The 20,773-nt window shown below is 32.6% G+C and overlaps 3 protein-coding genes and 1 long non-coding RNA gene across 5 annotated transcripts; 2 read left to right on the top strand and 2 right to left on the bottom strand.

Moving 5' to 3' along the window:
• The first annotated feature begins 48 nt into the window (after positions 1–48).
• LOC103314898 (phosrestin-2) lies at positions 49–9,459 on the top strand. Its single transcript, XM_008202127.3, has 10 exons — positions 49–352; positions 1,325–1,460; positions 1,854–1,904; positions 2,764–2,928; positions 3,432–3,555; positions 4,917–5,064; positions 6,818–7,138; positions 7,193–7,311; positions 8,249–8,482; positions 8,534–9,459. The coding sequence occupies exons 2-10, from the start codon at positions 1,414–1,416 to the stop codon at positions 8,978–8,980; spliced, it is 1,656 nt and encodes a 551-aa protein (XP_008200349.1). The 5' UTR covers positions 49–352; positions 1,325–1,413; the 3' UTR covers positions 8,981–9,459.
• A 1,686-nt stretch (positions 9,460–11,145) lies between these two features.
• LOC135266798 (uncharacterized) lies at positions 11,146–12,799 on the bottom strand. The gene is made up of 3 exons (XR_010334957.1): positions 12,641–12,799; positions 12,490–12,568; positions 11,146–11,243 (listed from the first exon to the last, which is right to left on the bottom strand). It is a non-coding gene; the product is annotated as an uncharacterized LOC135266798 (long non-coding RNA).
• On the top strand, positions 11,237–14,993 carry LOC661661 (neuroendocrine convertase 1). The gene is made up of 8 exons (XM_008202128.3): positions 11,237–11,596; positions 12,838–13,110; positions 13,176–13,322; positions 13,369–13,920; positions 13,977–14,077; positions 14,131–14,349; positions 14,404–14,704; positions 14,764–14,993. The coding sequence occupies exons 1-8, from the start codon at positions 11,447–11,449 to the stop codon at positions 14,956–14,958; spliced, it is 1,938 nt and encodes a 645-aa protein (XP_008200350.2). The 5' UTR covers positions 11,237–11,446; the 3' UTR covers positions 14,959–14,993.
• Positions 14,976–19,791, bottom strand: LOC661702 (ankyrin repeat and death domain-containing protein 1A). Of its 2 annotated transcripts, XM_008202130.3 has the most exons (12): positions 19,691–19,791; positions 17,796–18,070; positions 17,644–17,742; positions 17,498–17,596; positions 17,231–17,434; positions 16,983–17,180; positions 16,825–16,923; positions 16,673–16,771; positions 16,425–16,619; positions 16,140–16,374; positions 15,956–16,084; positions 14,976–15,901 (listed from the first exon to the last, which is right to left on the bottom strand). In XM_008202130.3, exons 2-12 carry the CDS (start codon positions 18,006–18,008, stop codon positions 15,822–15,824), a joined length of 1,650 nt encoding a protein of 549 aa, XP_008200352.2. In that variant the 5' UTR covers positions 18,009–18,070; positions 19,691–19,791; the 3' UTR covers positions 14,976–15,821. The 2 variants fall into 2 exon arrangements, with proteins under 2 accessions (XP_008200352.2, XP_015839692.2); XM_015984206.2 differs by lacking the exon at positions 17,498–17,596.
• Positions 19,792–20,773: the final 982 nt, after the last annotated feature.

Below are 20,773 nucleotides of genomic sequence, written 5' to 3'. Positions count from 1 at the left end.
AATGACGCAGAATTTTACATAAGTCTTTTACGTAAATCTAACAGAGATTCATGTAAATCCCCGAACACTTATTTATATTAAAAAAAAATCCGTATATTCCAGATCAATGCGAAAGAGGTTAAAGAGTGGGGATGAATTTTCAGAATCCTAACAGGTTACATTTTCAGCGTTTCAGTCTGTAAAGGTTGAGCGGACGAGACGGTTTCAGTGCCCGCGATTCGCTTGAAAAATACACGTTTTTACATTAGAAGAGGATTTTTAGTTTTAGTGATGTTTATGTGCTGAGATAAAGGGGATATTTTTTGTGGATTCGTCATGGGAAAAACTTTGTACATACTCTTGAATAAATTTGGTATGGTTATAGACTTTTAGTACCGAAAGCGACTTATTTCTGATCCGATATTAACTTATTTCTAAATAAACAATAAATAAAATTAATAACAATAAGAAAAAAAAGTACTCTGTTTATATTTATCGGTGATCTTGAAATTATTTTCTGACTTTTTCTAAATACTCAACACTTTTATTTTACACCCTTATAGCCAGCCGGTTCAAGGGCTCCCAAAGGAGACATTTATCTTGTTTTTTATTTCTTTACTCAAATATTAATTGCAAATGCAAGAAAATGAGCACGAGAAAAAAACTTTTGTCTGTTTACCTTGTTTTAAATCAAGCTAAAATATACGTGTTAGGTAATTACACAGTTTTCACTTAATTTACATTTTAAACAAGTCTAATTGAAACCATCAGAGATTTATTGAAATGAAAACAGTTTATAAATCTCTGTAATTTATTATTTATTTATAAATTAACACAAAAATTTGTAAATAAACAAAAGCCAAAACACAGTATAGACAAGCAATTAATTTGTGGTAAACTCTACTGTCACACCACAACATTGTTAATTCACTTGCATTGAAAATTTACTCAATGAATAATTAACTCAACTGTATTTCAAAAATTAAACAGTTTCTGTTTTATGAAAAAACAGTGAGAATTGTTGATTTTAACGATTCAAAGATGGCTGTTTTAACATATCGTCGAATCAACACATCTTAATATTTTTTTCTAATAATTATAAACCTAGTGAAATTATTCAAAAATTGTGTGAAATATAGAATTTGATATTTCGAAGAAAAAAAGCAAGCTTCATCATCTGGTAATAAATCATCCGACGAAATTGACACAGCGTAACGCTTTAAAGCAGGTTGATGTGAAGAGAACCGCAATAATAAAAAAAATGTAATAAAGCGATTAAATTTAACTGAAAAAATACAAGTGCAAGTGCCAAATAACCCATTTAAAATTTAATTTCGTTTTCCAGTTTGGTCGGTGGAATTCTTGCCATCGTTGCTCTGAAAACAATTTGAATTATTTACAAAGCGTTTTTTCAAAGTTTTTCAAGTGCTCCAAATGACTTCGGAAGATTCGGTTCCGGGGACTGCCGCTCCGCCAGAAAGGTAAGATGATGATATTCAAATTTCAAAATTTTAATGAAACTTTTTAAATTACGCACGCTTCGAAATTTAATTTGTAAAGTTGATATTGGGAGATTAAGTTATTTTAAATTAATTTTCGATTGCAACAGTTAGTTATTTAAATCCATAGAAAAGAGAAAATATTTATTGTCGCTGTCATCGTTGCTCTTTTTATTACAATACTATAAGGTCGTAAAGGAGAATCACTGAATACTTCCGAACCGAAATGTTCGATTCTATTGCCTCTACTGCTCTTTGAAAATTGAATATGCTTTCAACATGACCTTTTCCTATTTATTTACTCGTTCCTTATTCTACATATATGCGACAAAATTGAATTTCTTCCAAGAATTTAAAGCGTTTTTAATGTTTCAGCGGAAATAAAACAACCGAACCGACCGCTAGTGATTCACTCAGTTCGCAAAGGTAAGAATTATTACAACATCACAAATGAGGTTTATTTTTCAACAAAAAATGATCATCAGACTTTTCGTCTCGACGGTATTAGAGAAAAATAGGTCAACAGCAAATAATGCAATTATGAAAAGTAAAGAAATCTCGTGGGATGAGCTAGGTAACACTTATTGTTGCAACGACACAAATGATATGTTAAATTTGAAATTGTTTGTCGTCACAAATGCTTTAGTGAGCAATTTCTTGGCATAATTAATTAAAACAGATACATAAAGGAAAACAGACAAATTGAATAGGTACTACATATTACAACTAAAGCAGCCATCAGTTTTAGTAGAGAGATTGTAAGATCATTAATTAGATTCAAGACGCGCGCTAATTGGCAAATCTCTAAGCATATTAATCGAATCTTGGGCAATTTTACTCAAAATGGTCCGGGAAAGAAAAATTAATTTCATTGCGTGATTCGGAACCGAATTAATAAATATAATAATAAAAGTTGAGCACATGAATCCGCAAAGTGGTTCCACCGAGGGATGAAAGCAATTTCATTTTATAAATTGCATTTACATCATCGTGCGTCAAAACACAGTCTTTGCTACAATACATTTTGCTCTCTATACGCTCGCTAGTTTTATGAAACGACGACGGTTCCCGAGGGATACGACAAAGAGCTAAAGAGCATATTTAATTAATGACATTTTTCAAGGAAAGGTTACCTTTTTCATTTAATTTGCACAAAAATTTCCACATTGTTTTAATGTTGAAAAACAAATTAGCCATAATTCGTTTTCAGCATTTTCTTTTTCATATGAGATTATGTTGTACGTACGTAAGTACAAGGTTTATTAATTATTGTGTTTTGTTACAGAGTGTTCAAGAAATCATCTCCTAATAATAAGCTGACAATGTACTTGAGTTCCCGTGATTTGGTTGTGTCCGCAGGTAGAATCGATCGACTCCAAGGAGTCTTACTGGTCGACCCGGAGTTTGTCGAGAACCGGAAAGTTTATGGACAGGTCACACTCACGTTCAGGTATAACCAAATGTTATATCGATTGATTTATTTTTTCGTTATGGTTTTGAATAATAAACGGCGTAGCTGACGATTATGTAATTTGCAATTAATCAATAACGGGATTACAACGTAAATACGATGTAACCGCACAGTGCTATTATAGAGAACAATTCGCCACTTTTGCATATTCCTCTACTTGTTAAATACTGGAAGCAAAGTTTGCTAAATCCGTCCATTACTGCGAACTAATGACTTTACTTTATTATTAGTCTCAATTTTGATGAATTCAACATTTAACGTACGGCACACAAATAAAATCTGATTCCGGAAACACTTTCCGTATAATCTCGTTATTGTTGGCAGGAAATTCAATTAAAACTCAACAGTATGTGAAAACCGACGTGGTAAGTTGATGATGATGTTTGCACAGATTGCTTTCTCTGAGACGGTTTATTACAAAGGATCAGTTTTTGTTTGATTATTTAAACGTTTAGGTTTTTACTTTCTTTCTTTGTTTACAGATATGGACGAGAAGACGAAGAAGTGATGGGTTTAAAATTCTGCAACGAAGCGATCATGTGTTTGGCACAATTGTATCCACCTCATCCTGCCGCTCAAGCGCCCGAAGGTAACACACCATTACAGGTAAATTTTTAAAGCCTCAATGTTTGCGTAATTATCACAAATCGACCGTTGCTCCAAGGAAAACCATTTTAATCGGTTAAAAGCAATGCAGTTTGTAAACAAAGTTGTATTTATCATAAAACGATATTGAAAAGAGAAATCGTTTCACGGCCTATCATACTTTTCAACAATAGACGAAAGCATAATAAAGAGAAATAAAAAATCTAATCCTATCACAAAGCCACCGATGAAACTTTCTTTTGAGCTTCAGTCAGCGTTTCAGCAAGCTTAACAGACGACATCACGTTTAATTATTTATTTTTCAAAAGAATGCTAAAAGTAAAATTGCTTATTTTTTTCACAAACTAAAGTGGAATTAATACAATTTGATTAATAGAAATGTAGCATTTTATTATTGTGTTTTGTTTCTAATAATAATTTTGCAAATTTTGTGCGATATTGGAGAATGACGAGGGCAGAAAATAGCATAAGGAAATTGAGGGGGTAGTAAAGACGAAAATCGATTGGGTTGTGCGTTTATTTTATAAATTTCAAAATGAAGTAGCTGTTCAAACCGCATCTTGAGTTTACGATAATAATATTTCAATTTTAATTTACTTTATTGTAGTGTTTTTGTTTGTTAAAAAAAAACATTAAATTACTCGTAGGTACGTAGATGTATTTTCTAACAAAACATTTGGAAGCTTTATAAGAACCGCTCGTGACTTTACTTAATAAATCGAATTGTAAGCCTCGTTTTGTCCGTAAGTATTGATTTTAGACCTAGAAATACGAATGTGTAGAATGCATCATACTGAATTTTTACGTAAATTGCTTTTGTAGTCCATCAACTTAGAAATAATAAATTTTATTGATTTGTTTTTATTTATTATAATTTGACTGAAAAAGTTATTTTAAAGAAACAAACATTTCCTATCAATCTCTCGCATTAATCGTTTGCTTTTCTATCTGCCATTAATCATTAAGAGTCGAGATTGTAATCAGCACGTTAAATATGTCAAGCCGATGGCGCGCCAATTATCGATTATTGATTATCTACTTGCGCTGTCAAATCGTTGTTTGTTATATTTTTAAGTAAAAGTTTATAGGTTATTCACTCAAATTCCTTAAAAATTCGGAAATGCGTGTAAATTTGCTCTTCAAAAGGGAAGGGTTAACGGACTGTAGGGAGGGAAACGATACAATTTAATTAGACCGATGCGCTACTTTGATTAGTGGTGCGTTTTACCGATTAATTTATGTCTAAGAGTTCAATAGGGGTTGTTTTAATTACAAGACTGCGCGGTTTCGAGCAACGATCGTTATTGAAAATTTTTCATTTGCGGTTGTGCAACAAAAAATTGTTGTTTTGTCTGTTTCAGGACGCATTGCTGAAGCGTTTAGGTAGCAATGCGTATCCTTTCAGCATGGAAATTACGCCTTTGGCACCACCTAGTGTTCAATTAGTGCCAGCCAAAGAATATAACGGGGCCCCCATTGGGACCAGTTATGATGTAAGAGCTTACGTCGGTAAGTAATGCCCGATAATAATATATAAAGGGCTAGGAAAAATGGTGTCTAATTTCGTTGAGGTTTCTTTGCTTCCAAACATTTTCAAATAAATATTAACGCCTTGAAGAAAAGCTCATTTGATCTGTTTTGTATGCATGAAACTTGTTAAATTAGTAATGGAGTCGTGTGAGACACGAGCTATTCGTAAACAAAGTAATTTAAAACGAAACAAAATTTTTTAATTATTTATTCAGAGGACTGCTGCTACTGTCTCATGGGATGAATCGCAATTCAATTAGATTTGTCTCCTTTGGGAAACTCTTTATACGTATGTTGTATTATTTACAATGAAGACGGGTTGCCTCAATTAATTAATATAGTAAATCGTGATATGTTATAAAGTGAAAGGGCAAAGCAATCGATTCTGGAGCTTATAGGTGAGCTGAACATTTCATGCTAAATATAGAGAAGAGAGTGCATGAAGGCGCAAAATGGAAACACTCTATGATTTTATTACAAAATTGAGTTTGTAAGATGCTTTCAAGACTAAGTAGTTTTAACGGACTTGTTTTTTATTCTTTCCGAGTCATTTTTTAATTAGTGCGTGTATCAAATTTTCCGATAACCGAAATAATGAGGCGAGACAAGTTCGTCTCGTTTCGATCTTAAAGATAATCTATTTCGTCGTCTTTATGAATAATGCAACGACCTTCTGTTCTATTAAAACGATCTTGTATTCAATATTCTGTGCCCCTCTACACATACTACATAGGTACACAGAAATGGATTTCCGCTTTCCGTTAATCAACTCGGCTTTACTTATGTGTCTCCTCTATGTTCAACTAAATTAACAGATGGGAAATCAAACCTCGTCAATTTCGATTGATGTTTGCGCGGCCAACAAACTCTGGGATTAAGATTTTCTCACCGAAAACGGGTTTTTTCCTCTTTGCTGGAAAATTATCAAAGTGTGAAAGGGTGCCTTCACCCTAATTAATACCCTTGTCGTGGAAGCAAGCAAATTATTATGACAAAGCAGAAAATGTCGTCTTTGCAGCATCGTCCAAAATGTGAAATGAAATTTCTTAATTAATGCAAATTTACAAAGCCCTCGTTTTAATAATACTAAAGTGGCAAAGCTCAATCAAAAATTTTTTAATTAACTACAATTAATAATCACTATTTGTAAAAAAAAAGGATTAGGTGAAAGTTGGAGCAATAATTAATAAGTGAAGGAATAGTAGAAAAGAGTAGGTATATATTTTATTGATTTTTCGGAATAAGAAGGCACAATATGCACACAATAAAGAAGACTTGCGCAGGCCAAACAGTTTATATTTCATATTTCATTAAAGCTGCACTGTTGATTAAATTTTGCAATTTGCTTCCTATAGTTTTTTTTTTAAATTAACGATTCCCATCGGTGCTATAAATGTGTTTCTGAAGTGAATTTAATTGAAATTAATTAAACGTATTTACGTCAAATTTTCATTTGCCGAAATAATTATGTTCACGTGTTTGAACACACAACAATAACCGAGACCAACAACAACTTATTGAGCTTTGGTATATTTTCAGCTGACGATTTTATTAATAAAGCACGCGCTTACTTCAAGTTCAACGATTGGCTCAATTTAAATGTCGTTAAATTAAAACGTACCAACTTTAATTAAAATTTTATGATGGATTTATCCACATAATAAACGTCAAAAATCATCAGGTGTACTTTTACACCCGGCGCATTCACCATATTTTCTCAATTCTCTTTTAGCTGATCGAGCCGACGAAAAGTTTCATCGTAAAGCAACTGTCCGCATGGGAATACGAGTCGTGCAGCGAGCGTACGCACCCCCTTCACCCCATCTGTACAACCCCCGTCATTTGTCACGATCGCAAAACAAGAAGACGTTATTCGGATGTAAAAGTGCTCCCTTAGACGTCAAGTTCCCCAAAGAACAACAGAACAAAGCAAGGTCGATGGAAACTGGCTTGGAACAGAACAGGATCGAGGAAACACCGACTCATACGCCACCGTCACGAACTAATCTTCAAGTCTCGATAGAATACAAAAACGAAAAGAACGAAACACAAAGTTAGTAAGGAAATAATTTGTTATTTATTAATGATTTATTTTTGATTTGTATAGGTGACAAAGAAACGCACGTTTCTTTCGGTGAAACGATCACGAACGGAATTGAACAAGCACAAGATGAAAACGATCGCCAAGAATCACCGACGAAATCGCATCAACAGGACGATAACGAGGTGCGTGGTTAATTCGCTAATTGGGAGAGCAATTAGCGTACCTATACTTTGTGGTTGAAGAAATTTAATATTCAATAAATCAGTATTTTCCATGACCATTATTTTTTTTCGGATTATACGAATAATTCTAGTAATAAATATTAATTGTTGCCGAGTCGGCCATAAAACGACAAGTTTACGAATAAAATAAATCTCTACTGCTGGTCACGTGAATTTAATTCCGAGATGTGTTTTGTGATAAACAAAACAGTAAAATGTTATTGTGCTGTCTACTGTCTTATCACGTGACTTTGTAGTCTTAATATTATATGAAATATGTTTTTATCTATTTTTTCGTCAATCTCATTTCGGTTTAGAGCTCAGAAAACGAGCGCTCAACCTTAATATAAGAAATTTATGGAGTAAAATAGTTTTTTTTTTAGGGATTGATCAATGACAGACTCTCTCTCTCTCGGGTCTGATTGATCATTAAATTAGGCAACATTCGTTTCAGGTTCGTGGTAATAATAGTAAACCGAGAGGAAACTTGGACGTAAAATCGCCTTATAAAAAAATATGGGTCACAACAAAAAGGTTGTCTTTTAATTAGATTATATCAAAACAGCTGTCTTTTAAATTATGTTGAATTAGATAGGAGTATAACTTGAGGATTACTACAAATTTTTAATTGAAGTGTGATGTGCATAATTTTTTCGACGTTTTTCCTCAATACGAAAAAGAACTAACAAAAGAATGAGTTTTTCATGGTAGCTGCTGTCGAGTTGTTTCAGACGCGTGTCTATCCTATTCGCAATTTGCTCGTTTTCTTAATTTCATTTACTCTGTATACTTGGAAAAACGCTTTTGTAGCTTCAAGAGAAAGGTAGCGAATTAATAACCGGCGGTTTTTGTCGTATTATCCTTTTTTGCAATAACAATTATTTTAATAATGTTACAGCAAAACATCGAAGAGCAATTTCGTTCTCTGTGTGGTGGCAAACGTCCCAGTTTAGCGGCGTATCTCGCTGGCGTCCCGGCGCCATGTGCTCAAGTCGAAAAACCGTTTCTTCTGAGCGAAGGCAAAGTGCATTTGCTTGCATCTCTCGACAAAGCAATCTATTCCCATGGCGAGGAGATACATGTCTTTGTTCAGATCAAAAACAACAGCAACAAAACAATACGACGGATAAAGGTGATGGTGTTTAAATGCACGTCGTTTAAATTTACACAACTTTGTCTGCAGGTTTTTGTAGTGCAACACGTGGACGTTTGCATGTTTTCCAACGGGAAATTTAAGAACGTTGTCGCAATGATAAATTCAAAGGAGAATTGCCCCATTACATCAAACACCATCTATGAGCATACATTTTCTCTGCTTCCCGTGAAAAGTTCAACGAAAAATTGGATCGCTTTGGAGGATTCGTACACAAAACAGGGCACCAGTTTGGCTTCAACGGTCACTTGTTCGGCTAATAACCCCGACGAACGCAACGTATTTGCCATCTATGTCTCCTATTACGTCAAAATCAAACTGCTGGTGAGCGTGATGGGCGGAGAAGTGTCTTTGAAACTACCCTTCACCCTCATGCACACTTGCTCCGACTTTGAACACACTGAGACACTAATTCGAGTCTCAAAACCCGATTTCGAACCGAAACAAGTGCTAGAATCGGTCAAAGATGGGACGTGAGACAAGGCTGAAGTTATCGTCGAGATTAATAAAGCTGGTGATGAAGATAAGGTCGTGGTGGTGTCCAAAACGGATTCTGACGAAACAGTGCAGAAAAAAACATCCATTGTACGCAACAATCAAGTCGATTACGATCAAATTGTGCCAGTGAAAAGTGAAAGTGATGTGGAGGAAATCAAGGTGGAAAGTGCTAAAGAAAAAGGATTCAGTTTGCATAGAGCGTTGTGTTGTTTAAGAACTAGAAGAACGTCCTAGTCGGATTGTATGTTATTGTATATGGGGCCCTATAATCTAGCACTGTGTCTTAATTCTTACAAACATACGTACTATACCTTTTTTCCTACCTCATCCTTAAAAACACAAATTTCGATTTTTTTTTACTTTAATATACAGTCGATGGTTACGACTACATTTTTCTGTAAATTATTATTTATGTACAAATACTACATATAAAATAAATAAAAAAGAGCACGATAAAATTACACATTTTTCAATTCCGTTTCATAAAACAAAGAATTCTATTTGTGCTAGTCTCTTTTAGCATGAGACGGCACCACAAAATAGTATATTAAAAAAAAAAAACAAGTTTCATAAGATTAGTTGGACTGGGAATTTTTATCGATATGTCGATACCTTAAAATATTAGACTTAACTCCAAAAATTAAACATTAATTCCAAAGACAACTCTTAACAACAATAATAAAACTAAGAGCTGGTTTACAGAACATTTTAATTGCAATTAAATTTTAATCCCGATTAACTTGACATTTGTTCATTCGAATTAGTTTAATTTTTATTTAAATTTTAATTTTGCTTTCTGTAAACCAAACATTATAAATTTTTAAGGATTACTCTAATTAGTCAAATTAATAACTTAATTTGTCCGGCATGAATCACATGGATGTTTAGAGCATTCTTACCAGGAAAAATGGACATACGGATGAGGTAAACAATAATTATTAGAAAATTAAGGAAATAAAGGAATTATTGGTTTGTGAAATGAAAAAAAAATACAAAACAAAAATCTTTTTTTTTTCACTTGGCGTTAAATAAAATACACTTACCTTTATATGGCATCTGCTTTTGCTACAGTTTGTAGCAAGATATTAAACTTAAATTTAATGATTTTTATCTCTATATCCACGAGAAATGTTTCTAGATTTGGCCGATGCTAGAGATGTGCTGCTGTTCAGTCACAAAATTTTCTGTTGATGACCAGTTCTAGACATGATATTGATGTCACAATTGAACGTCACTTGATTTTAAGCGAGCGTCGCAGTAGGCGAAAGTAGTGCAGTCAGTACCGAGCAGTGGCACAGGTCTCATCGGGAGCACGAGAAGCAACTTATTTATTAATTTATAAATTTATTTAATTTGTTACTTGCTGTTGAACCGAACGGACGTATTATCAATCAAATTTAAATTTTCCGGTTTAAGTTTTAAATTCGGTGGCTAGTGTATGTGTTAGTGCTAATGGAATGGATTTCAAGAAGGAAACAACAATCTGGACTAAAGAGTAGGTCTGCAGTGATTTATTTTTTGGAAATTACACATTAAATCTGTTATATTTTCAACTAGTAATTTAAAGGCACATTGTTCTAATTTTATTGTTTTCTATTTTACTAGGTTAGTGCATTTTTTTCATTTTCAAATAATTTATTTTTAATCTCTTGCTACAAACTGTAGCGTAAGTAATTAATAAAATCGCATTCTTTCGAATTTTTAATTTAACGTTAAATTAATTCAAAGTAAGTTACTACTATTTATCTTGCATTGACAGAAGTTATTAATTAATCAAAAATGACTTTATCGCGTAAAGTGGGTAAAGAATAATTTGATGTTTTACATTTCTAACGGAAATATAATTTTAATTATTTAATTTAATTTTTACGACTTGTTCAATTTAATTCAATTATTCAATTATTTCAATTATTTTGAGTACCTAAATTAATTTATATTGTTGATGTTATAAAAGTAAAAACACGAAATTATGCTTTGATACAAGTGAAACCTTCGAATAAATGTTCATTGACGTTTATGACCCAAAAGATTTATTGCTGCGGTTTGAGTTCAGCCGCTTACTAGCTGGCCGGGTTTATAGGGATGACATTCTTTATGATCGTGACTGTACCTACACGGTACACTGAGAAAATAACAAAAATCAGTAATACTTGAATGGTTTAATGTTAAATTTTTTATTATAGTTCTTCAGCTTCAATAATTTCCTTGCTGTTGCATTTTCTAATTTCCAAACGTTGTGCTCCTGTAAATAAAACACATTATTTTACGCTAAAATTTGTTCTTGTCTTTTTTCCAATGGAATTAAATCGCGCGGCGCACGAATCCTTTAATCCCGCTATCCTGTTGATTTGAAAGATACGCCTGATTGTTTTTGTTTGTTATTGGACGTCGGAGGTGGGATTTTGTTAGTTAGAGACCTGCTGCCGTCGATGCTAATTGTTCATCATGATTCGACGACTTTTTGTGAAAATTTTATTACTTTGCGGCGTTGTGATGGCAGCATTAAATCAGGATGAATTGGTGGTGAGAATTGTTGGAGGAATTGAAGAGGCGAAAAGATTAGCTGCTGAAACGGAGCATGTATTTAAAGGACCTGTGAGTCTGTTTTATAATTTTTTTTTTATTATAAATATGAAAAATAAAAGTTTTAGTAGGTAGGCAAAAACGCGAGAAAATATAAAAATGAGTTAATTAATATTGATAAAGATACCATATGGTAATTAATTTAATGGAGAGTAAACAAAAATATCCGTATTCAAACTGAAACTCAATATCTATTCGAGGAGATAAAAAGTCATTGTCAAAATATTTTTTATATTCTGTTATTTTTTGTTACATATTTTTTGAGATGAATTTATAGCACAGTTTTTTTTATAAATTTTTCATTTTCATGTTAAATATCTTTGCTTATTTTTTTTTAATAAACTAAGCTAAGAATAAAAGTTATTATTGCGATAGTAAATATTTTTATGTAAACTCGAATTTTTTTAAAAAATCAGTAGAGTTTAAAAAACTCTTTGCCGCTTCATATTTATAGATACATTTTTAATGAATTCCCAATTGGATATTTTTGTTAAAAACATTTAAAAGTATTAATAAAATAATACTAATTAGTAAAACTGTTAAGAATAATAAAAAACGTTTAGTTTTGTTTATTTGTTTTTCGTATTTTTATTCCTCGCTACAATGTTTCTCTCCCCCACTTGTATCGATTTTCGTCGGACGTCGCGGGCGTCGTGAGCGCCGTCGGAAACGACCGCGCGAATCTAGACGCTCGATATCAGGCAAACAGAATTTTCGGAGAGTATTGTATTAAAAGCGGCACGTGCCACCCCTAAAAATAGATCACGAACGAAACGACACCCCTCCCTCTCTTCCTATTTGAATTATAAACAGACAGAGAGTATTATGCGGGGGCCTGGGCACCTGCACATGTCTGTGTGTGTGTGTGTATATGTAAATAAAATTATGACTTAAGTTGTACTTACTATTTGGTTCGATGAGAAATAAAAAACTCTCCATTGTCGTACCTCCCTCTTCTAAAAACAAGCTCTCCCACAAAAATTTCTGTACCGAATTAACAGTTTTTAGACATTTTGACCAACAAGCCAAATAGAATTTTAAACTAATGAAACTTACAAGGACCAAAGTGCTGAAAACTATTATTACTGTTTCCAAGAGAAGACAAGTTGCAAAAACACTGAAATAATTTTTCTCACTTAATACATCCATTTGACTAAACTTTTATGACATTGATGTACAAATGACTTTTTGTTTTTAATTAGTAACGACTTGTTTTCAAAACAAGTTTCGATCAATACAGATGTTTTGTTTAGGTGCTTGGATTTAAAGATACTTACGTTTTTATTCCGATTGACAATGTTTATCGTAATTATCGCAAAAGAGGAATGGAATTACATAAAAGATTATCGCAAGATAATAGGGTTCTGTGGGCAGACGTTCAAATGAAAAAAGAAAGACAGAAAAGAGACTTGTTACACTATTTTCTTGATGATTCTGATAAAATTAAGCTTCAAATACATAAGAAGCCTCTTTATCCTAAAGGCAAACCGTTTAATGACGAATTATGGACACAAGAATGGTACCTGGTGGGTATACTATGAGTAATTAATTAGAAACGTGTTTTTATAAAACAAACTTTTTTACAATACAGCAAGACACCAGAACTGAGCCGGATTTACCAAAATTAGATTTGAACGTTCTGCCTTTATACAAAAATGGTATAACAGGCAAAGGAATAAGAATCAGTATTCTCGACGATGGTATCGAATACACTCATGACGATTTAAGAGCTAATTATGTAAGTTTGAATAGAAAATCGTTGCTTTTTAAAATTTCAAATTTAGGATCCAAAAATTAGTTACGACTGTAACGATGAAGACCACGATCCTCTTCCACGTTACGACCATTCGCGGTTCAATAGTCATGGTACTCGTTGTGCTGGTGAAGTCGCAATGACTGCAGATAATGGAAAATGTGGCGTTGGAATAGCTTATAACGCAAAAATCGGAGGAATTAAACTATTGGACGGAATCGTAACCGATCGAATAGAAGGCACTGCCCTTGGGTATGCATACCATTTGGTAGATATTTACAGTGCTTCCTGGGGGCCTAATGATGATGGGAAGACAGTGGATGGGCCTGGAAGGCTAGCCGCTGAAGCTTTGCGAAGAGGAGTCAACAAAGGACGAAACGGCAAGGGAAATATCTTTGTTTGGGCTTCGGGAAATGGAGGTAATAAGGGCGATAATTGCAATTGTGACGGATATTTGGCTAGTCCTTATACAATTTCGATTGGGAGTGCGTCACAGAAAGGGGAATTTCCGTGGTATGGTGAAGAGTGCGCTTCGACTTTAGCCGTCACTTACTCGTCTGGAGCCTACAAAGATCAAATGATTGTGAGTATTTTCGATTACCTACTACTTGTTTGATTTATAGTTTTATGATCGAAAAGGCAACGACAGATCTACACAACGAGTGCACAATCAGACACACTGGAACTTCAGCTTCGGCTCCGTTGGCTGCCGGAATTATAGCTTTGGCACTCGAAGCCAAGTTGGTGTTAAATAATTTCTTATTTTTTCAATGAAGAATTTTGTATATTTTAGTCCCGATCTGACTTGGCGCGATGTTCAACATTTGATTGTCTGGTCATCCGAAATCGCTCCTCTTATACAAAATCCTGGTTGGCAAAAAAATGCAGCTGGTTTTTATTTCAATACGAGGTTTGGCTTTGGTTTAATGAACGCTTTCGGTTTGGTTAAAGCTGCAGTTAATTGGACAACGGTGCCAGAAAAACGGATTTGTGCAGTAACTGCACCTGTTCGGTCAGTTTTGATTTATATTTACTCTTAATTTTATCGATTGAATTTTTTTTTCAGGCTTAATCAAACTATTGTATATGGGGAACCTACTGTTTTAAAAATATTTACAAAAGGTTGTGGCAACAGTAAAAATCGTGTTCGATTTTTGGAACATGTGGAATTGCGAACGACTATCGAATATCCAATTCGGGGCGTTTTGGAAATCTTTCTTATATCTCCGTCCGGAAGTAAAGTTCAAATGTTGGCAAGAAGAGAATTTGATAAATCGTCCAACGGTTTCAAAAATTGGAGCTTTATGTCGGTAATGACGTGGGGAGAAAGGGTGGAAGGCTTATGGACTGTTAGCATTTCGGATCAAGTAACAAAATAAATGATGGATTGAAAAAGTTTTATATTGTTTTATGTTATTTTTTCCAGGTTGGACCTGAAGGAAATAACGGAGTTGTTACGGAAGCTGTGTTAATTTTTCACGGAACCGAACAAATTCCGAGTTACATGAAACAAGGGCCTCGAAATTATAATCTTAATTACAACAAGGTTTACAATACTGCTAATAAGATTTTTGGATCTGGAGAATCGAATTATGATGACGCTTATTCAAATCTTATATAAGAATAATAAAACACTAATAAAAATATTTCTGTTTTATTTATACAGTTAAAATGTGATATGTTTGTATAAAAAATTTCAATAAATTGTGCAAACAATTATAACAACTAGAGGAACGGTTCCATTTTCCTAATTAGTAAAATGATTGTTAGAAAGTGGAAGTCACTTTTATGAAAATATATGTCTTGTAGGAATATTAACTATGTTAAAGCTAGTAGTTTTTATCGTATCAACTCGTACGTTTTTCGAAAAAAGTTAGAGAAAGTCTTAAAAGGATTTTGTTTAACGACTATACAATTTCAAGTTCTTAAATGGTTATTTAGAATAGTTAATTTATTGACCCTTTTGTACAATTTTGAACAAAATGATTACCTACAATAACATTGGTCCATGATTAATAAGAACTTTATTTATTTTTAAATCAAATCACTTTTTACAAAGTTTTGGTAGTTGCATTTTTGTTGTAGGTAAGCAAATAGGTATATATATTTTTTTTAACAAAAAACACTATTTTGGCACGAAAATTGTTGCATAGGTAATAATGGTAGATACTAAAAACTAAAATATTTTACCTACAATAATATCACAGTCCTTTTTGTTCGATTACCTTTTGTTCAAAATTGTACCAAATTTATTTATTCTCTAAAATGTTTTCTTTGTGGATGGTCACCATACATTTTTTATACCGAATGATTATTGAAGAATGTATTTCATGTCGTTAAATCTTGGTATGGCATTATATTTTTGTGACACAATTTTTTATAGTCAGCCGGTATTTAGTTTGGTGACCTCGACTGCTTACATGAATTTTGTTGTTTTTTGGACCATTGAGATATGTCGTATTTTCATAAGAAAAAGTTATGTTTCTAACATAAAGTGCAACAATTTTGCTGATTGCCTTTTCGTCTTGTTTCGTTTTCTTGATCGATTTTTCTTCGGAGTGCGTCTAAAAATAGCGAATCTTGAAAGCCGAAAGTGTGATTTTATTAATTTTATTTACCAGCGAGCGGTCTTTTCCCAACGGCCGTTAGACTTTCGTAAAGTTCTCTAATTGGATTAACATCAGGACCTAATCCGTGACTCCAAATCAACATCATTCGAAATCCGTGTTCTTTATAACTGGATGGTCCTAAAAACAAACGAAATTATTATTATTTTTCGCTGATGGAAATTTCTGTATCTACCGTTGTATTGATGTTCGATCGCTTTGATTTGTTCATCGGTGAAAGCCCAGTGATGCGCTAACATTTTCCATTCACCCGGTCCCAGCTGTTTGTAAGCCACTTTATAGAGAATTTCCTTGAGTCTTTCATTATTGTCTCTGCCTCGGATGTCTTCTTTCGTCGATCGCCATTTACTTCTCGCCGTACTTAACGATTGCTTAAAACCGTTATTATCTTTTCTTTCGTTTGGATCTTCCTAATAGGAAATGACAAAATATGATTGAGTGAGTGAATGATTTTGCTTACGTGTGCGGGATAGTCCAATCGTGCCGTTTTAATGATCATATCGACAATAGCGGTGAAACTTCCTCTTGCTGCTATATAAAGTGGAGTCCTTCCTCCTTGTTCTCGCTGTTCGATATCTGCACCTGCCGCTAAAAGCACTTTACAAATTTCCGTATGACCCATTTCTGCGGCAATATGAATAGGTGATTGTAATCTCTAAAAATATATATATTTAAAACAAATTTATTTATTTGTTAGTGATGATCTACCGCGTTTAGACTATTGAGATTTGCTCCCTTGCTTATAAGAATTTCAACCATTTCCATAACATTTGCTTGACAAGCTATATGTAAAGATGTATTTCCGTTCTGAGGCAAGCATAAAACAATCAATTTTTACATTCATTTATTAAATGAGTTACCTTATTTTGTTTATTGATGGAAGCTCCATGCTGTAAAAGAATTTCTAAAATTCCTTTACTTCCCAAACTACTCGCTATGTGCAATGGAGTAGATCCTTTCTAAAACAAATCATCATTTAAAATGAAATGAAACTGTTTTAAACCAATTATTTCTATACCAAATTTTCGCTATCAGGATCTGCTCCCGTCTCTAGGAGTACATGAACTAATTCAGTTTGTTGATTTTGAGAAGCAACATGAAGGGGAGTGTTTCCGTTTGTATCTTTAGCTTCCATGTCAGCTTCGTGATTGAGAAGAAGTTCGGCAACATCACAATGGCCTCTTTCGCAAGCCACATGTAGAGCAGTTCTGCTTTCCTACAATATTATTCGTTAATTCTTCGTTATCAATTTTTGGTCGTAGTAACTTTGCTTCGTTTATTCAAGTTTGCTCCCAAATCAATGAGACGTTTGACAATTTCGATGTGACCACCCATTGCAGCGTGAAATAGGGCAGTTTGACCATCAATATCAACCGCATCTACTCGCGTATCCTCCAAAGTATCAATTAGAAAATCGACAACTGATATTCGATTATTTCGGGCTGAACACATCAACAAAGTATAGTGTTTCTAGAAAAAGAAAAAACAATTAAATTTTTATAAAATTAAAACATTAAAATGTGACGTAATAACCTTGTTGGTAGCATTAGAGCAAGCTCCTGTGTTGATAAGCAATTGAACAGCATCGCGATGTCCATGCCAACATGCCATTAGTAAAGGTCTCATTCCGTACTAAAAAGTTGTTAGAAATTGCATTTATTATTACATAGTTTTTTTACCTTGTCGCGAGCTTCAATGTCACAATTGGCTGCTATTAGCATTTCCATAATGTCGATGTTACCGCGAGAGGCAGCCCAGTGAATAGGAGCTCTTCCATACTATACAATTTTTTTATTATGATTACATATTATTCATTCCTATTACAACTTACATTGTTTCTAGAGTTTATATCGACTGGTTCTTTCAAGATTCTTCTCACACATTCTGTATCGTTTTTAATGACCGCTTCGTGTAACAGTAAATCATTTCTTTGAATTAAAGCTCTTCTTTCCAATTCTTCGGGGGTGCTGGTAGGTGATGGACAACCAGGTCTTAAAGCACAACCGTGGTCTAATTCAGCAGCAGCATTCATACAAGACATCATTTCTTATTTCCTTTTAATTACATTTTCATAATCGAATCATTTTTCTTTTAAATATTGGCCTCCTGTAGAAAACCACAAAAGTCTATTGTTTGTTATTATTTCTACTATTGTGTATTTGGCTATTTTTAGCGAAACAGTTTGTTTTGCTAATAACAAATCAAGAGCTGAATTTCATTTTCGAAAATTGGATTCAGATGAAAACAAATGATATGATGAATTGTATCTACCTAACTATCGTATCGTATGTTATAGAAAGAAAGGTTCAAGGACGTTGCAATAAAAGGAAACGACAATAAATATCGAATTTCTTTCATTTATTTTGTTTGGGGGTCTTAACTGATGTACACATTTCAGTTATTTATGATTAAAGTATACTCATAATTTAGGTTTTTTAAATGTTTGTTTAAATTCAAAGTAATTTTCTTTGAAATGTAATCTTACTGCAGAATTATCATTTAAGGTAAATAAATAAATTGTACGCCGTAATATTATGTTATAATTCATTTTTGTTAACAAATAAACAACAATTTATTTTATACTGATCTAATAAATCAACTTTAGTGAAAAATTAATCCAGCTCGCCTTCCTACCATTTATTTTTATTTCAAACATCACTTTAACTGGGCTGTTTCGGCTTTAAAATAAAGCATCTAACTGCACTACTCTCCATCCCTTATTTTTTTTAATTACTCTTTAATTTAATTACTAGTTAAAGAAAAATTTTACTATATTTACCACTAATGTATTTCGACATTATTCAGCATTGTGTCAATCACATAAAGCTGCCACTACATTATTCATTCAATGTTAACTGAACAGCTTCTGGTTTAAATACATATGATTTAGGCATATTTAAAGATATTTTTGTTCATTTTAATCGAAAATAAACTGACATGTATGTTATAAATGTTTAAAATTTGAGAACCTTTCAAAAGTCAACTTTTTACTAATAGGATGCATAGGGGCGGCACCCGTTACCATAACAACCTAAATACGTTACGTAAATCCGGGTCCAGGTAAATTATCAATCGGAATCTCCGGAACGTTTTCTAAATAACAACACATTGATACATTTTGGTTTTTTGTTAAAATTATTTTTATTTGTTTGGTTTATTTACCTTCTCCGATTTAGATAGGTGTAAATTTAGTTTGTTACACATATTTTATGTCGTTAAATTTTTTTATAGATCTACAAACGTATTGACTACATTTTATAACAAAATGGCAAAATGTAAAGCAAAGGAGAAAAGATGTGTTGACGTTTCCAATTAGAAAAAACTAATTTAAAATTAAACAAAACATTTATGGTCTTTTTAGAAAAAACAGTTATTAGTTGTAATAAATAATCGTTTAATACTTAGTATAAAGAGAATGTTTTAGCGTTATTGTAATAATATCTAATATTTATTACCTAATGAAAATATGGTAGGAACATTATAACTTATCTAAAAGCTAATGGCGTATTAGTAAGGTCACAAACAATGTAATTAATAATAAATAAGTAAATATTTACTAGAATTGGAAATAAAAATCGATCGCTTGTACCAAAAACTTGGTTGACTGTATTCTAGAAATTAAATTTTTAAAAGACAAGATGTCTAATTATAAACAATAGTAGCACATGTAGGGCTTATTGAACAATGGTTATGTGAACATCAAATATCATGCTTAAATTTATTTACCTGTTGACGAAGTAGTCTGATAAAACACTTGTACGTACGTTGCTTATTCGAACTGTAACTGAAAGGGTCGCCGTCGCGACGTCTACATTCACCGCGTGTCATAATATGTACGCAAGCGCAACTATTTTTATTTCGATTGTTTACTTCTGTATACATATCGAATGTGTAGCTTAATTTAAATAAAAAATTGTTTTATACTCGTACGCATTTTTTTTTTAGCTTTAAATTATTAATGGTTATCAACTGTTAATATACACTGCCGCTCAAAAAATTTCGGACACTTCCAAATTTTTTCTTGTAGTGCATAGAAAAAATATGATTTTTTTTTTAATTATGTTTTACCAAGAAACACCATCAAATAACAGTGAAAAAACAAAATGAAACATCAAAACGTTTCAAAAAAAAATTAGATGTTAAAAAACTAAGAAAACGTAAAAATAAAAATTGCTAATATAAAACTCAAATCTGATTCGCAACGCGGTTTGTTGCATTGAATTCTACGGTTTATTTTACATATAATCTAAATTTTTCACAAAAATTAAAAAAAAAATTTTTGCTTAAATTTTATTCAACAAATTAATAATTCAAAAACTAGAAGTCGTAGAACAAAACGGTTTGTTCCAGTGAGTTCAGTGGCTCACGAGATTTAAAATTTATATATATATATATATAAATATAAATATACAGGGTGCTCAAAAACTGGCGCACCAACTCAGTGGTACATTATTGAGAAGCAAGTGCAGATTACGGGAAAAATGTAAAAAAAATTCCTAAAGTCATATTTAAAAAAATCTGGAGCTACAAACTTATTGTGTTAACTTCTTTAGTTTTCATTATTTTTTTATATTTTTATGTTTCATACCAGGTAACAAAACGATGAATAATTATTTTTAAATTTACTATCACATTTTAGCAGTTTTTTTTTTAATTTAAAAAAATAAAATTTATCCAAAAAATCACAATGTGTAGATGTGCCAACACTGGGAATTATTTCCTAGGAAACCGTTTCAAAAATAATTTATTTTTATTGTTGCTCAAATTATATTGCGATCATGACTGTTAGACAACGTTGCCACATATCAT

This window comes from Tribolium castaneum, chromosome 7 (assembly GCF_031307605.1).
Source record: "Tribolium castaneum strain GA2 chromosome 7, icTriCast1.1, whole genome shotgun sequence".
NCBI classification, from domain to species: Eukaryota; Metazoa; Arthropoda; class Insecta; order Coleoptera; family Tenebrionidae; genus Tribolium; species Tribolium castaneum.
Note: the sequence above shows the minus strand (reverse complement) of the source record. Positions and strands in the feature narration are given on the sequence as shown.

Bases quoted from the DNA above. Each gene is read 5' to 3' on its own strand.
- LOC661702 (XM_008202130.3), bottom strand. From the start codon at position 18,008: ATGATGTCTTGTATGAATGCTGCTGCTGAATTAGACCACGGTTGTGCT. The intron at 17,435-17,497 runs GTTATTACGTCA...TTCTTTTTCTAG, and splicing joins GCTCTAATGCTACCAACAAG to AAACACTATACTTTGTTGAT. The intron at 16,085-16,139 runs GTAGATACAGAA...GTTTGTTTTTAG, and splicing joins GATCGAACATCAATACAACG to GACCATCCAGTTATAAAGAA.
- LOC661661 (XM_008202128.3), top strand. From the start codon at position 11,447: ATGATTCGACGACTTTTTGTGAAAATTTTATTACTTTGCGGCGTTGTG. The intron at 11,597-12,837 runs GTGAGTCTGTTT...TGTTTTGTTTAG, and splicing joins AGCATGTATTTAAAGGACCT to GTGCTTGGATTTAAAGATAC. The intron at 13,323-13,368 runs GTAAGTTTGAAT...TTTCAAATTTAG, and splicing joins ACGATTTAAGAGCTAATTAT to GATCCAAAAATTAGTTACGA.
- LOC103314898 (XM_008202127.3), top strand. From the start codon at position 1,414: ATGACTTCGGAAGATTCGGTTCCGGGGACTGCCGCTCCGCCAGAAAG. The intron at 1,461-1,853 runs GTAAGATGATGA...TTAATGTTTCAG, and splicing joins ACTGCCGCTCCGCCAGAAAG to CGGAAATAAAACAACCGAAC. The intron at 3,556-4,916 runs GTAAATTTTTAA...TGTCTGTTTCAG, and splicing joins AAGGTAACACACCATTACAG to GACGCATTGCTGAAGCGTTT.